The sequence below is a fragment of the Erythrolamprus reginae genome, chromosome 2 (genome assembly GCF_031021105.1).
Source record: "Erythrolamprus reginae isolate rEryReg1 chromosome 2, rEryReg1.hap1, whole genome shotgun sequence".
Lineage (NCBI taxonomy): Eukaryota > Metazoa > Chordata > Lepidosauria > Squamata > Dipsadidae > Erythrolamprus > Erythrolamprus reginae.
Window position 1 is genome coordinate 179,997,292 of NC_091951.1, and position 13,830 is coordinate 180,011,121.

Consider the following 13,830-nt stretch of genomic DNA (forward strand, 5'->3'; position numbering starts at 1 on the left):
TTGGAAGAGTCCTGGTTGCGCCAAACCTCTTCCATTTGAGAATTATTGTTGTAATCATAAGTTCTTAGGTACTGAACGCTGGGATAAGACATTACCGGAGGGTGGTGGTGTAACCTAGTGGGAGGCCATTGTGCTCTTGGGGACCTTCACTCCAGCAAAAAAATCATTGCAGCCTTCTCCAGATCTGTGCCTTGCAATAATCCTGTCTCTGAGCTCTGCTGTCAGTTTCTTTGACCTCATGACTTTTGCTCTGCTACAATATGTTGTCAACTGTGAGGCCTTTCTGTAGAGAGGTCTGTGCCTTTCCAATTCCTGTTCAATCAGTTTCATTTACCACATGTTGATTCCATTGCAGGTGTAGAAACATGTCAGCAATGATCAAGAGAAATGGGATGCACATGAGCTGAATTTCACATGTTGTAAAGCAGAGATGTCAGACTCACAGCATCACGTGATATGTCTGGGCTTCCCCCCCTTCGCTAAACTGGGCATGGGCGTGGCCAGGGCATGATTCATCCAGGCCGCGAGTTTGATAGCCTGGTTGTAGAGGGTCTGAATACTTATGCCAATGTGATATTTCAGGGCTTTTTTTCCTTTTTAATAAATTTACAGACATTTCTAAAATTCTGTTTTCAATTTGTCATTATGGAGTACTGAATTAATGAGGAAAAAATGAATTTCAACAACTGTAGAATCAGGCTGTAGCATAAATTGACAAAGGTGAAGGGGGCTTGAATACTTTCTGAATGCAGTGTAAGTACTATTGCTGTTGTCTACAGAGATTCTCAGTCATCCAAGTCATTGTTGTCCAGAGGCAAGTGGACTTTCCGGTTTTTCTCTGAAGACGTTTTGCTTCTCATCCAAGAAGCTTTTTCAGTTTTTGCCTCTGGAAAAAGCACCTTGGGGACTACTATTGCAATTATATTCATTCAGAAATTAAATCATACTATGACTTTACAGCCAGAACGTCACATCTGATAATACTACAGGATGACCTTCCTTTGGCTGTCTCAACACCAGCCGGGCGGATTCCTCTTACCTGCTGCTACTGGTGCGGGCACGCATCCCCACTCTGATTTTGCTTCTGCACATGAGAGGACGCGCACATGAGATTTCGGTGATTTTTTGCTTCTGTGCACGTTAAAAATGGCTGAAATCTCATTCACACAAGCATCCCCTTGCAAGACTTCCTGCATGCACAGGAAGCAAAAAAGACCATCAATTCAAGAAAAAAGATGGCGGTGCCTGAAGGACTAGAACTGGAGTGGTCGCACACAAATTGCACAATCTAGTGGTTGCTACCGGTGCAGAGTTGCCTACCGGTAGCAACCAACCACAGCTCAACATCCCTACGTTTTTCCTACTAATGGGGCTCTAATCCACCCTAATTACAGAAATTAACCTCATGTTCCACACTGGCATTTACAATATTTTACTTCTTCCTTTCACACCAAAGGAAGGAAAAAAACATGGTCTCATTTCTGTTATTTACTCCTCTTTTTCCAGGAAGCTTTAATTTGTATTTTTTCATCTTTTTCATATGTAGGCCACACACAAGCTGTCATACATGACAACTCCGTGCAAAATGTATTTTTAAGTTTTGTCCTTATTGTAGACATTCTTTTGAAAGAGGACGTGTGTGATACAAAATAATTACTTTTCTCAGTTGCTCAATGTTCTTACAAAAGCTTCCTGGTGTCTTTCCTTGCTTAGGTGTGCGAGGTTCAGCAGCACATTCCAACATGGCCCAGTGGCAACAAATTAAAATGCTGGATAAGGTTCACATGGACCAGATAGATGCTCTCTACTCAGATGACACCTTACCCATGGAAGTGCGTCAGTATTTAGCCTACTGGATTGAGGATCAAAACTGGTAATGCTTGTTCCATGAAAGTTATTTGTTTTGGATCTGCTGGTTTTTATTATTTATTATTGTGCATATCTCTTTCTATATGATGCCCCCCTCCCCCGCTATGATTGTAAGTTCTTATGATATGCTTCATGTGGTATCAGCTAACTCTGATAGACCTTAAATATAGTACAAGTAGTCCTTGATTTACGACAGTTCCCAGCGTCTGATAAAGTCCCACAGAGTTGGCCTTCTCCGGGTCCCGTCGACTAAACAATGTCATCTGGCGGGCCCCAGGGGAAGAGCCTTCTCTGTGGCGGCCCTGGCCCTCTGGAACCAACTCCCCCCGGATATCAGAACTGCCCCCACCCTCCTTGCCTTTCGTAAATTGCTCAAGACCCACCTATATCGCTAGGCATGGGGGAATTGAGACATCTCCCCCGGGCTTATATAGTTTATGTATGGTATGCTTGTGTTGTATGATTTTTAAATGATGGGTTTTAGATAATTTTTAATATTAGATTTGTTACATTGTATACTATTATTATTATTATTATTATTGTTGTGAGCCGACCCAAGTCTTCGGAGAGGTGCGGCATACAAATCTAAATAATAATAATAATAATAATAATAATAATAATAATAATAATAATAATAATAATAATAATTATTATTATTATTATTATTATTATTATTATTATTATTATCTGACTCTTCAAAGTTGCAGCACCACTGAAAAAAGTGACTTATGGCCATTTTCCACACACCTGTTGTAGCACCCCCAAGGTTACATGATCAAAATTCAGACCCTTGGTAAATTATTCATATTTATGACGGTTGCAGTCTTGTGCAGTCATGGGATCCTCCCTTTTGTAACTTTCTGACAAGCAAAGTCAGTGGGGTAGCCAGATTTACTCAACAACCATGTCACTTAACTTTTACAACTGCAATATTTCACTTTAGCAACTATGGACCTATCTATGTCGCCAGGCATGAGAGGACTAACTATCTCTTCCCCCCACAACCACCTTTTTCTGACTCTAATACATGAGAATGGTGTGATTGTGCAGTAACAATTGTTTTTAATATTTATGGGTTTTAAATTTAGCTTTTCATCTAATATTGGATTTGCATTCTGTATATTGTGTTGTTGTGAGCCGCCCCAAGTCTTCGGAGAGGGGCGGCATACAAATCTAATAAATATATAAATGTATACATAATATATGGCAAGAAAGGTCGTAAAATGTGGCAAAACTCACTTCATAAATGTCTCACATAGCAACAGAAATTTTGAGCCCAGTTGTGAGCATAAGTCAAGGACTACTATAAGTATACAAATGAATGGCCCTTTGACGCAACCTTGTATTATGAAGATTGTATACTTGAATAAAAGTATGAAGTCAACTGATTGTTTTTAATGCACTAATAAAATTGTAAAAGAAGTATTTTCCTGGTTTAAATGCAATGCGCTACCCAGAGGTAGCAATAACTACATATTTATTCAGTCATCTCAAAGATTTACAATAGTAATTTCTACCCTAAATAAATAGTAAATAGTAAGCAAGCAAGCAAATAAATAAGTATTTATTTAATTTATTTATTTATGGGACACAGAGTTTACCTTAGGGAGGAAGGATTGATTGAGGCAGAGAGTTACCCTGTCCGCCTGGAAGACACTACAGATCCTTCCTGACTGAAAGAGCAGATAGTTGATGTCCATTAGGAACGCCACCTTGAAGGACACATACTTTAATGAGGCCTCCCTAAGAGGTTCGCAGGATGGGCCCGTTAGGGACGCCAGTGCTCGGGGATTCCAAGTGGGGTACCAATGGATCATCGGTGGCTTTATGTTAGTTGCCCCCTTGAGGAAACGGTGGATTGGCGGAAGCTGGGATAAGGATTCACTCTGGCTGCAAGACAGGACTGATGAAATACTAAATAAATAAATAAATAGTAAACAAACAAACAGATTGACAAATAATAATAAAATCATAAATAGTAATAGTAATTATAATGATGGCTCGGTGCCCCCCCCCCCCCGATTCTGCAGAGTGGCATGTAAAAACGAGTCCAGCAAACGGCAATTTATTTGCACTATAAACTCCATTGCCAGAAACAATACCAATCAAAACAAACTTAGATCCAGACAGGATCTATCTACAAGGTATCCGCTCCTGTGAACTCTGTGCAGAACTCAAAAGACGACTAGACCTAGGTGAAACAAACCTATACATAGATTACCATGGTGAACGCATCAAACACAAGACCTGCAATCCATCCCACAACATCCAGCCCACCATCCCCCAACAAAAAATCAACATCCCACGCGCCACCAACCAAGACTAGGAATGTGTGCCCCTTACTTCCTCAATACAATCCAATACTAATCTCAAATGCAAAGTAATCAATGCAAAAAGCGTAATTAATAAGGTGTCTGAATTCCTCTTCCTCCTAAACACTGACACCTTCGACGAGAAAATCAATCCAAGTTCCAATCGGCCGAATCAGTCACCAGCACCATTCTTAACTCAGTTCCTCTCACTCCCGCATGTTTCTTAATTCCTCTCTCTCCAGATGACTTCCAGCTTACTTTAAAGTCCTTTCGTTGCGGTCTCAGCTCGGCTCGGCTTCGTCGGCTTAGACACAGCAGCCTAGCTGGTTTCAGACCACTGCCGGTGCAAGATAAACCAGTTCGACTAGTGGGGTATGCTGACCCCAAACCAGCTCCCCGGCAGCGTCCCCTGCATCACCTCCCCTACAGGAAGGATCCGGCTTGGATCCCCCCAGGCAGCGGGGATTCAAATTTTCCCCGTGGACAAGGGGAAACTCTGTGCTGCCAGCACCAGTGACGCCGCCACTCTCTCCTGTGACTTTATTTTTGTCTGCGAAACATGGCTAAATAATAATAATAATAATAATAATAATAATAATAATAATAATAATAATTTATTAGATTTGTATTCCCAAATGCCTCCCTCCCTGACTCCGTCATCACAGCAAGAAACTATCTTGTCTTCCGGTCCAACTGTGAAACCCGCAGATGAGGTGGAGTATCTATTTTCTACAAAAAGACACTAAACCTAAAAAATATCTAAGTTACACATGATCTTATCGTTCTCGAAACCATCATCTGTGATCTTTCTTTAAATGCCACACTTTGTTTACTACTTTGTTACAGAGCCTCAGACTACGGCATCATCCATGTGAACAAATTAACCTCACTGCTAACATGGGCAGCTTCCTGCCTATACCCCCTTGTCATTCTTGGAGACCTCAACCTGCCTCACATTAACTGGGCCTTAACTGGAGTCTTGCTTTGCATTTTCTCCATTATCTGCTTTTAGGAGCCAAGCGATAGAACTGGACCCATCACAAGCCTGCTGTCTTTTCCATACCATGTTGTCTTCACTAGATGATGAGATCGGACGTCTGGCGTTGGGCGAAGAGAACAATGCTAACATGTTATTCAAGCACAACCTGCGCCGTTCCAAACTGCATCTCGCGGTAGGCATAGAACACGTACATGTGTGTTCCTGCACAGTGGGAATGGGTCATAATGAGATGGGAGCCTCCCTTAAAGATATCAAGAAAGGATAAAAGAGCTTGGCACTTTTTAAGTGTCATCGGACCAGAATACCTCCGGGACCGCCTTCTGCCGCACGAATCCCAGCAGCTGATTAGGTCCCACACAGAGTTGGCCTTCTCTGGGTACCATCGACTAAACAATGTCGTCTGGCGGGACCCAGGGGAAGAGCCTTCTCTGTGGTGGCCCCGGCCGACTACCCCCAGAGATTAGGACTGCCCCCATCCTCCTCGCCTTTCGTTAGTCATTAAAAACTCATTTTTGCCTCCAGGCATCGGGAAATTGATACTCCCCTCCCCCACAATTGTCAAGGTTGGTGTATGGCTTGATTGGATTGTGTGATTATTTTATTATAAGGGTTTTAAATTGTATTTTTTTTTAAATTGGATTTGTACAATGTTTATGTTGTTGTGAGCCGCCCCGAGTCTTCGGAGAGGGGCGGCATACAAATCTAATAAATTATTATTATTATTAAATTATTATTATTATTACTATTAAGTGCAACCATCTATGTCAATATTTCTTAACCATGGCCCCTTTAAGATGTGTGGACTTCAACTCCCAGAATTCTCCAGCCAGTCACGCTGGCTGGGGAGCTGAAGTTCCACAAATCTTAAAGGGGCCAAGGTTGAGAAACACTGACCTATGTAGTTTAGACCTTTCTGACCCCGAGAAACAAAATGTGTGCATTTATTGGGGAACTCTTAGTTGCCATGTGGGCCTTCCTTGCACTCATATGATGGCCATGAAGACAGCTGCGGTGGTGCAGAGGTTAGAATGCCGTACTGCAGGCTACTTTTGCCCCCTGCTGGCTGCCTGCAATTTGGCAGATCAAATCTCACCAGGCTCAAGGTTGACTCAGCCTTCCATCATTCCGAGGTCGGTAAAATGGGGATCCAGATTGTTGGGGGCAATCTGCTGACTGTGTAAATCGCTTAGAGAGGGCTGTAAAGCATGATGAAGTGGTATATAAGTGCTCTTGCTATCCTGGTGAAATTTCATACCTCAGGTAGAACCTAGTTAGTGACAGTGGAGATCTGCCTAGAACCAAAGATTGCCGTGTTTTTTGGAGTATAAGACGAACCTTCCCCCTCCCCCCCCCGTCAAAAGAGGGTGGAAATGTCGGTGCGTCTTATACATCGAATACAGCCATTTTTTGCCTCTCAAAGCCCTGCCCTTTGTGTCCCATTTTTGCCAAAAATGGGCCCGGGTTTTACCAAAAAAAAGGGGGTGCGCAGAGGGTTTGGGAGGCCTGCAGAGAACTCCTGGGCATTGGGGAAAGGCAAAAAAGGGCAAAAGATGGGCTGTTTTTCACAAACAGGGACGCTTTTGCCTTTTTCCAGCCTCCAGGAGCTCTCTGCAGGCCTCCAAAACCCTCTGCCCAATCCATTTTTGCAAAAAAAACCCCGGGGCACGCAGAGGGTTTGGGGCTGGGAAGGACAGAAACTTTTTTCTTACTTACCTCTTTGAAATCTTGGTATATATATATATATATATATATATATATATATATTTTGGGTATATCTTTACACTTTTCTATCTTGCTGTGTCCTGCCTTCCAGAGCATGTATCAAGAACATCCCCAGGAACTAGCCATTGCCATTGATGCTCTATTGAGACAGGAGAAAGCAATTCTGACTGAAGCCTTTTCTGCCTCTCAGGTAAAAAAAACAACAACCCAAAACTTGCTTGGTCTTCTTCTGCCTGCCTTGTGCAGTCACAAAACACACAGCCTTCTCCATCCAGCATTACTTGGTCAGCTTTGATTTATCTAATGCAGCGGTCCCCAAACTACGGCCCGCGGGCCGGATGCGGCCCGCTGAGGCGATTTATCCGGCCCGCAGGGAGCACACGAGATTTTATCAATAGATATAATAAGCTCTCGAATCTCCCATCCATTCACCGCGGAGGATGAGGTGAGGAGGAGACGGTGCAGAGGCAAGGGGTGGGGAGGAAAGCGGGCCTGCAATTGGCCCCTTGCAGGCCCGCTTTCCTCCCCGCCCCTTGCCTCTGCACCGTCTCCTCCTCACCTCATCCTCCGCGGTGAATGGACGGGAGATTCAGGAACCCCCCTGAATTTGCCCGAATGGAGGCAGCGGCGGCTTCAAGGGACCTGGTCCTTCTCGGCGCTGCGTTGCTGCAGCCTCCGAGCTCCGCTGTTGTCCCCGGACACTGTTACCTCAGCTGCGCTGAGAGAGAAAGAGAGAGAGCGTGGAGGGCGGCTTGCCGGCCCACGGCCCCCTGGATGAGCGGCCCCGCATGGCCCCAGCACCGGACTTCGCCGTCGCCTCTGCCCCCGGTCCGGCTCTCCAGCAAAGAGTCCACCCCTTTGCCCTCCATGGCGCCCAGCGCCCGGCCCCAGGCCACCGCCACCTCCTCTTCCTGGTAGCGCGCTAACCTCTTCCTGCAGGAACGGGTGGTGGGGTGGAAGCGATTGGACTTATGTACACGCGCGCCTGCTGATTGGGAAGAGGGAGGGGGAAATCTGCGCCTCCAAAGAGGGGAGGGGGGGGGAAGAAAGAAAAAAAGAGTTCCAACTTGGCGGAAGGCGGAGGGGAGAACCGAGCGTGCTGCAGCAAGTTTGCTTGGCTTTCTGGGGCTTTTTTTTTCTCCCCTTCCACCACCCCTGTCTGAATGTCGTTTGCCGCTTAGGAGTGACCCTCTCTCGGGCTTGTTGTGGATGCGGCGCGGATGAGGGGGAAAGCGGTAAGCGCGAATTAGCAAAACCAGTTCAACCTCTTCTTCGCCTCCTTACCGACTACTGAAGAAAAAAGAAGCTTCGTTGGGATTCTGGCTCTCCACAGAGACTTTCCAAATGTGCTTTTCAGGGCAGCCGGGCTTTTCCCCTCATCCACGCCACATCCACAACAAGCCCGAGAGAGGGTCACTTCTAAGCGGCAAACGACATTCAGACAGGGGTGGTGGAAGGAGAGAAAAAAAAAAGCCCCAGAAAGCCAAGCAAACTTGCTGCAGCACGCTCGGTTCTCCCTTCCGCCAAGTTGGAACTCTTTTTTTCTTTCTCCCCCTCCCCTCTTTGGAGGCGCAGATTTCCCCCCCCCTCTTCCCAATCAGCAGGCGCGCGTGTAGATAAGTCCAACCACTTCCACCCCACCACCCGTTCCTGCAGGAAGAGCTCGGGCGCGCTACCCGGAGGCGGAGGCGGAGGCGGTGTGGGGCTGGGCACCGTGGAGGGCGAAGGGGTGGACGTGATTGCTGCCTCTTAGCTAGAGAGCCGGGCGGGGGCGGAGGTGACGGTGAAGTCCGGTACTCTCCGCTCTCTCTCTCTCTCTCTCTCAGCGCAGCTTAGAAGTAACAATGCCCAAGGACAGCAGCGGAGCTTGGAGGCTTTAGCAACGCAGCACCATGAAGGACCGTATGTTGGTCCTTTGAAACCACCGCCACCTCCGTTCGGGTGAATTCAGGGGGTTAGCTGGAGAGCCGGACGGGGGCGGAGGCGACGGTGAAGTCCAGTGCTGGGGCCATGCAGAACTGCTCATTCAGGGGGCCGTGGACTGGCAAGCTGCCCTCCGCTCTCTCTTTCTCTCTCTGTTGCCAGCGTGGTGTATGAGAAAGAGAAAGCAAGAGAGAGAGAGAAAGAGGGAGAGATAGAGAGTGAGAGAGAAAGGATAGAAATATAGTGAGAAAGAAAGAGGGAGAGATAGAGAGGGAGAGAGAAAGAGGGAGAGATAGAAATAGAGTGAGAGAGAAAGAAAGAAAGAGGGAGAGGGAGGGAGAGAGGGAGAGATAGAAATAGAATGAGAAAGAAAGCAAGAGAAAGAGGGCGGAAGAGGGAGAGATACAAAGAGGGAGAGAGAAAGAGTGAGTGAAAGAGACAGAGAAAGAGAAGAGAGAAAGAGAGAGGGACAGAGAGAAAGAGGGAGAGAGAGAGGAAGACAGAAAGGGGGATAGATGGAAAGAGAGAGAGAGAAAAAAGAGAAAGAGAAAAATGAGAAAATGAGGGAGAGGAAAATGAAACGAGAGAGAAGGAAGAAAAGAGAGGGAAGAGAGAAGTAGAGAGGAAGGAGGGAAGGAAGGAAGGAGAAATGGAGGGAGTTTCTTGATTTAAGTTTAAATTTACTTGTTAATAAAAATGTATAAATTACTTTATTACTTAATTACTTCTTATTTTAAATATTGTTTTTGTTCCCATTTTGTTTTTTACTTTAAATAAGATATGTGCAGTGTGCATAGGGATTTGTTCATAGGGGTTTTTTTATAGTCCGGCCCTCCAACAGTCTGAGGGACAGTAAACTGGCCCCCTGTGTAAAAAGTTTGGGGACCCCTGATCTAATGCCTATCTCATCCCAGCAAAGGGGAGGAAAAACCCTCCCCAAATTTTTTAAATTTAATTTAATTTATTAAATTTCTGTGCTTTTCATTCTCCCCTACAAGTTTGGCTCTTGATGGCAAATTGTCAGAAGATGTCAATTTCTGCAAGGATTTCTTTTAAACCAATAACCGACCCATAATTCTGCTGCAATGTGAATTGGTTTATAAAATTTAGTCCTCGGTTTAACAACAGTTCATTTAGTGACCGTTCAAAGTTATAGTGGCACTGTAAAGCCATCTTCCATCGCCATGACCTTTGCAGCGTCCCCATGGTCACATGATCAAAATTCAGGTGCTTGGCAAACAGGTTCATTCTTAGGGCCATTGTTATGCTCCAAGGTCACGGGATTCCCGTTTTGTGACCTCCTGACAAGCGAAATCAGTGGGGAAGCCAGATTCACGTAACATCCAGGTTACTAACTAATCAACTGCAGTGATTCACTTAACAACTGTGACAAGAGAGGTCATAAATCAGGGCACAATTCACTGAAGAAATGTCTTACTTAGCTACAGAAATCCTGGGTCTCAATTTTGTTTGTAAGTCAAGGACTACCTGGAATCAATGCCTGTCCCATCCCATCAGGGGGGAAAATCCCTTCCTTCCTTCCTTCCTTCCTTCCTTCCTTCCTTCCTTCCTTCCTTCCTTCCTTCCTTCCTTCCTTCCTTCCTTCCTTCCTTCCTTCCTTCCTTCCTTCCTTCCTTCCTTCCTTCCTTCCCTCCCTCCCTCCCTCCCTCCCTCCCTCCCTCCCTCCTTCCTACCTAACTTCCTTCCTTCCATCCTTCCTTCCTTCCCTCCCTCCCTCCCTCCTTCCATCCTTCCCTCCCTCCCTCCTTCCATCCCTCCCTCCCTCCTTCCCTTCATTTCATTTCATTTCTATGCCACTTATCTTTCCTCCAAGATGGCTCTTGATGAGAAATGGTCACAAGGTGACGATTTCCTGAAAAGTTTGTTTAAAATCAGTAAACAACCCATAATTCTCCTGAAGTATGAATTGGTTTATTATTGCGGTGATCTTGCTAAACCTGGAAACCAGTTAGGCATCCCTCCTCTGTGTGCAGACTTATGCGAATTAGTCAGTAAATTAGAGTAAAATTCAGTAAAATTAGAGGGCTTACAGCAGCGTATTTGACTGGTCATGTGATCAGTGAGGGTGGAATGATGGGATCATGAGACTTGGCATTACAAAGACAATAGCCTTTTGAATTAATCAAGGCCTATCTTCTTGAAACTGATGTGGTGTTTTGCTGGGAGCTCTGACTTATCTTCCAATGCTTTGATCCGTATTTATTGTGGCCAAATATTTCTGTGGTTGTGGAAAGAGTTTGCTTTTCCTGGGAAGGGGGACTTAGGATAGGAATAATTTGCAAACACCGATGCTGTGTTTTCTATTCCACCAGCATTTACACTTCCAGACATTCTCCTCTCCAGAGATCTGCACCAAAGCAAAATGCACCCCAAGTTTTTAATTTTATGTTTGTTTTGGATGAACATTTTCACCAGGCAATTCAACACTGAATGGGAAAGTGAAATCCAGAGACAGAGGAGAAAATTTTGTTGTTGTTCTTGTGCTGTGATAGGGAAAAGAAAAAAATAGGAATAAAAGAATCCTATAAAATAGCAGTGCTATATAGGTGTGGGAGAGGGAGGGGAGCAAGATATAGGGTGTCTCTTTTAATAACAGGAATTTAGGGAGGGGAAAGCCCCTTCAGGGATGATTCATATGAAGGAGTTAGCAATGTTTCTGTATTTTCAGGCAAGTTCAGATCCTCCATCTGATTCTCCTGTGCCTACCAGATATCAGCATAAGATTGAGGAGCGGCTAATGGAGATGCAGAAGACAATTCAGGTGAGAATGGGAAGCCTGGCAGTGTTTTTTAACCCTTTCCTGCAAAATTCTAGGTTGCTAGATACATGGTTTCAGGTTGAGGCAAGCTATAGCATGGCTTAGATCAGTGTTTCCCAACCTTGGCAACTTGAAGATATCTGGACTTCAACTCCCAGAATTCCCCAGGCTGGGGAATTCTGGGAGTTGAAGTCCAAATATCTTCAAGTTGCCAAGGTTGGGAAACACTGGCTTAGATCACGCTTTGTATTATGTGTCCCTGGAAATATGACCTATCCTGAAAGTAAGTCTTAGCTTAATTTTTTACACATGCACCCAATATAAGCCCTACCCACCAAAATAAGCCCTAATTAAGACATTGGTGCTTTTCTTTTTCTTTTTTCTTTTTTCTTTCTTTATCCTGCTGCGTCTTTACACCTATATTTATCTTATCTATTTAGTATAATTTTCTATTCTCTGTCTTGCGTTTTTTTTATTTCTTAATTTCTTTAGAGACACTAATTTCATTTCATTTTTTATAGATTTAATTTAATTTTGATTTTATCCTTTTCATTTTTAATTTTTTATATAAAGCAATTAGTAATTAGGTTGGTAATTGGATTAATTAGGCAATATTTGGTGATATTATTGGGTTTATTTTTTCCCCTTTGACTACGCTACTGTTTATTTTATTAATAGGCGTTAATTATTTGTAAAGGGTATTGATTACATATGAAAATTGATATGGTAGCGATTAGGAGAGATTTGAATCATTTCAGCCTATTCAGTGTGAGATACTAGAATTTGGAACAGCTTAAATGGGGTCTTAGCTGATAGTATATTTCTATAGCGTTAAAAAATTGGGCAGCTATTTTTATTCGGATGTCAAAAGTGAAGGTGGTAGCATTGTATTCTATAACTTCCTGAAATTGATTTATTGTAAAACTATTTGATGTTTTTGTTATAATTTTTATTGTACTATGATTAGAGAGAATAAAAAAATTAAAAAAAAATCTTTGCCGAAGACATTGGCCACTCCAGGGTAAAAATTAGGATGGGGGTGGGTGGGTGGGGCTGCCCTAGTACTTACCTGTGGACAGTTGCAGCCAGGCATCATACACACCAACACCTGCCTTGCTGGACCATTTCTTCTCTGTCTGGCAAGTTTTTCCTGAAGTCTTCTGTAGCCAATAACAGAGCTCCAGATCGATCTGGAGCCCTATTATCAGCTGCAGAGGCCTTCAGAAAAGACTTGCCAGCCACCGAAGTAGTTCTTCAACACCTCTGACAACAAAAAGGAGGCTGCGGGCAGCATGTGCAAATGAGTTGATTCAATGGACAACATCCCCCTTGAAAATAAGACCTGGTGCCTTTTTTTTGTATCTATGGTGTGCGTGTGTGTGTGTAAATGAATGAATGTGACATGGTCTTGTTTTGGGGAAAACACGGGTACTAAGCCATGGTCTGCTTGAACTGTGCTTGAGTGAACAGTGGCTGAGTTAATACAATTCTAAACCTATACTGAGGTTTGCAAACTACACTGGCTGGATTCCCAACTGCAGTAATCTGCAAATGTTATAACTTAGCATAATATGCATTAGACCAGTGTTTCCCAACCTTGGCAACTTGAAGATATCTGGACTTCAACTCCCAGAATTCCCCAGCCAGCAAACGCTGGCTGGGGAATTCTGGGAGTTGAAGTCCAAATGTCTTCAAGTTGCCAAGGTTGGGAAACACTGCATTAGACCACTGATTTTTCAGCTAACCATGATTAAAACAAAACATGGAAATGTGTGTGATGTTTAAACCAAGCAATTTCATTTTTAATTCACTATTATTCTATTCCTATATTCATACTTCATTTATATAACAGATACAGGAAGGGGAAATTAATTTTGCACCTATTCAAATTATATATATTAGAACAGCGTTCCCAACTCTTGGTCCGCAGACCACTACTAGGCATGGCCTGTTCAGAACTGGGCCAAGCGAGAGGCAGGCTGAAGCACACGTATGCAGGCATCTCCACTCACACGAGTGGAGCTGGATATGCGTGTGCTGGCCTTCGCGTTTCACAGCCCAGTTTCAAACAGACTACAACCTTGAAGTCCATTGGTGTGTTTGCCTTGTGCACCATCCCACATCTTGAATGGCCTGGTTCTCCTCTCCCCTGCCCTCCAAGCCAGGCCTGCTAGGCCACAAAGATTGGGATTACTGTATTTGAAGGTATTCCTATTATTTAGTTT

At 44.2% G+C, this 13,830-nt stretch overlaps 1 protein-coding gene across 3 annotated transcripts in view; it reads left to right on the plus strand.

The window, feature by feature from the left end:
- Nucleotides 1-13,830, plus strand: part of STAT2 (signal transducer and activator of transcription 2) — a 56,784-nt gene that overhangs the window by 5,684 nt on the left and 37,270 nt on the right. For all 3 annotated transcript variants that reach the window (XM_070740559.1, XM_070740561.1, XM_070740560.1), the window contains exons 2-5: nucleotides 1,714-1,873; nucleotides 5,194-5,353; nucleotides 6,995-7,093; nucleotides 11,516-11,608. In XM_070740559.1, the coding sequence (XP_070596660.1) occupies nucleotides 1,743-1,873; nucleotides 5,194-5,353; nucleotides 6,995-7,093; nucleotides 11,516-11,608 (483 nt within the window). In that variant the 5' untranslated portion in view covers nucleotides 1,714-1,742. The remainder of the gene's footprint in view (nucleotides 1-1,713; nucleotides 1,874-5,193; nucleotides 5,354-6,994; nucleotides 7,094-11,515; nucleotides 11,609-13,830) is intronic.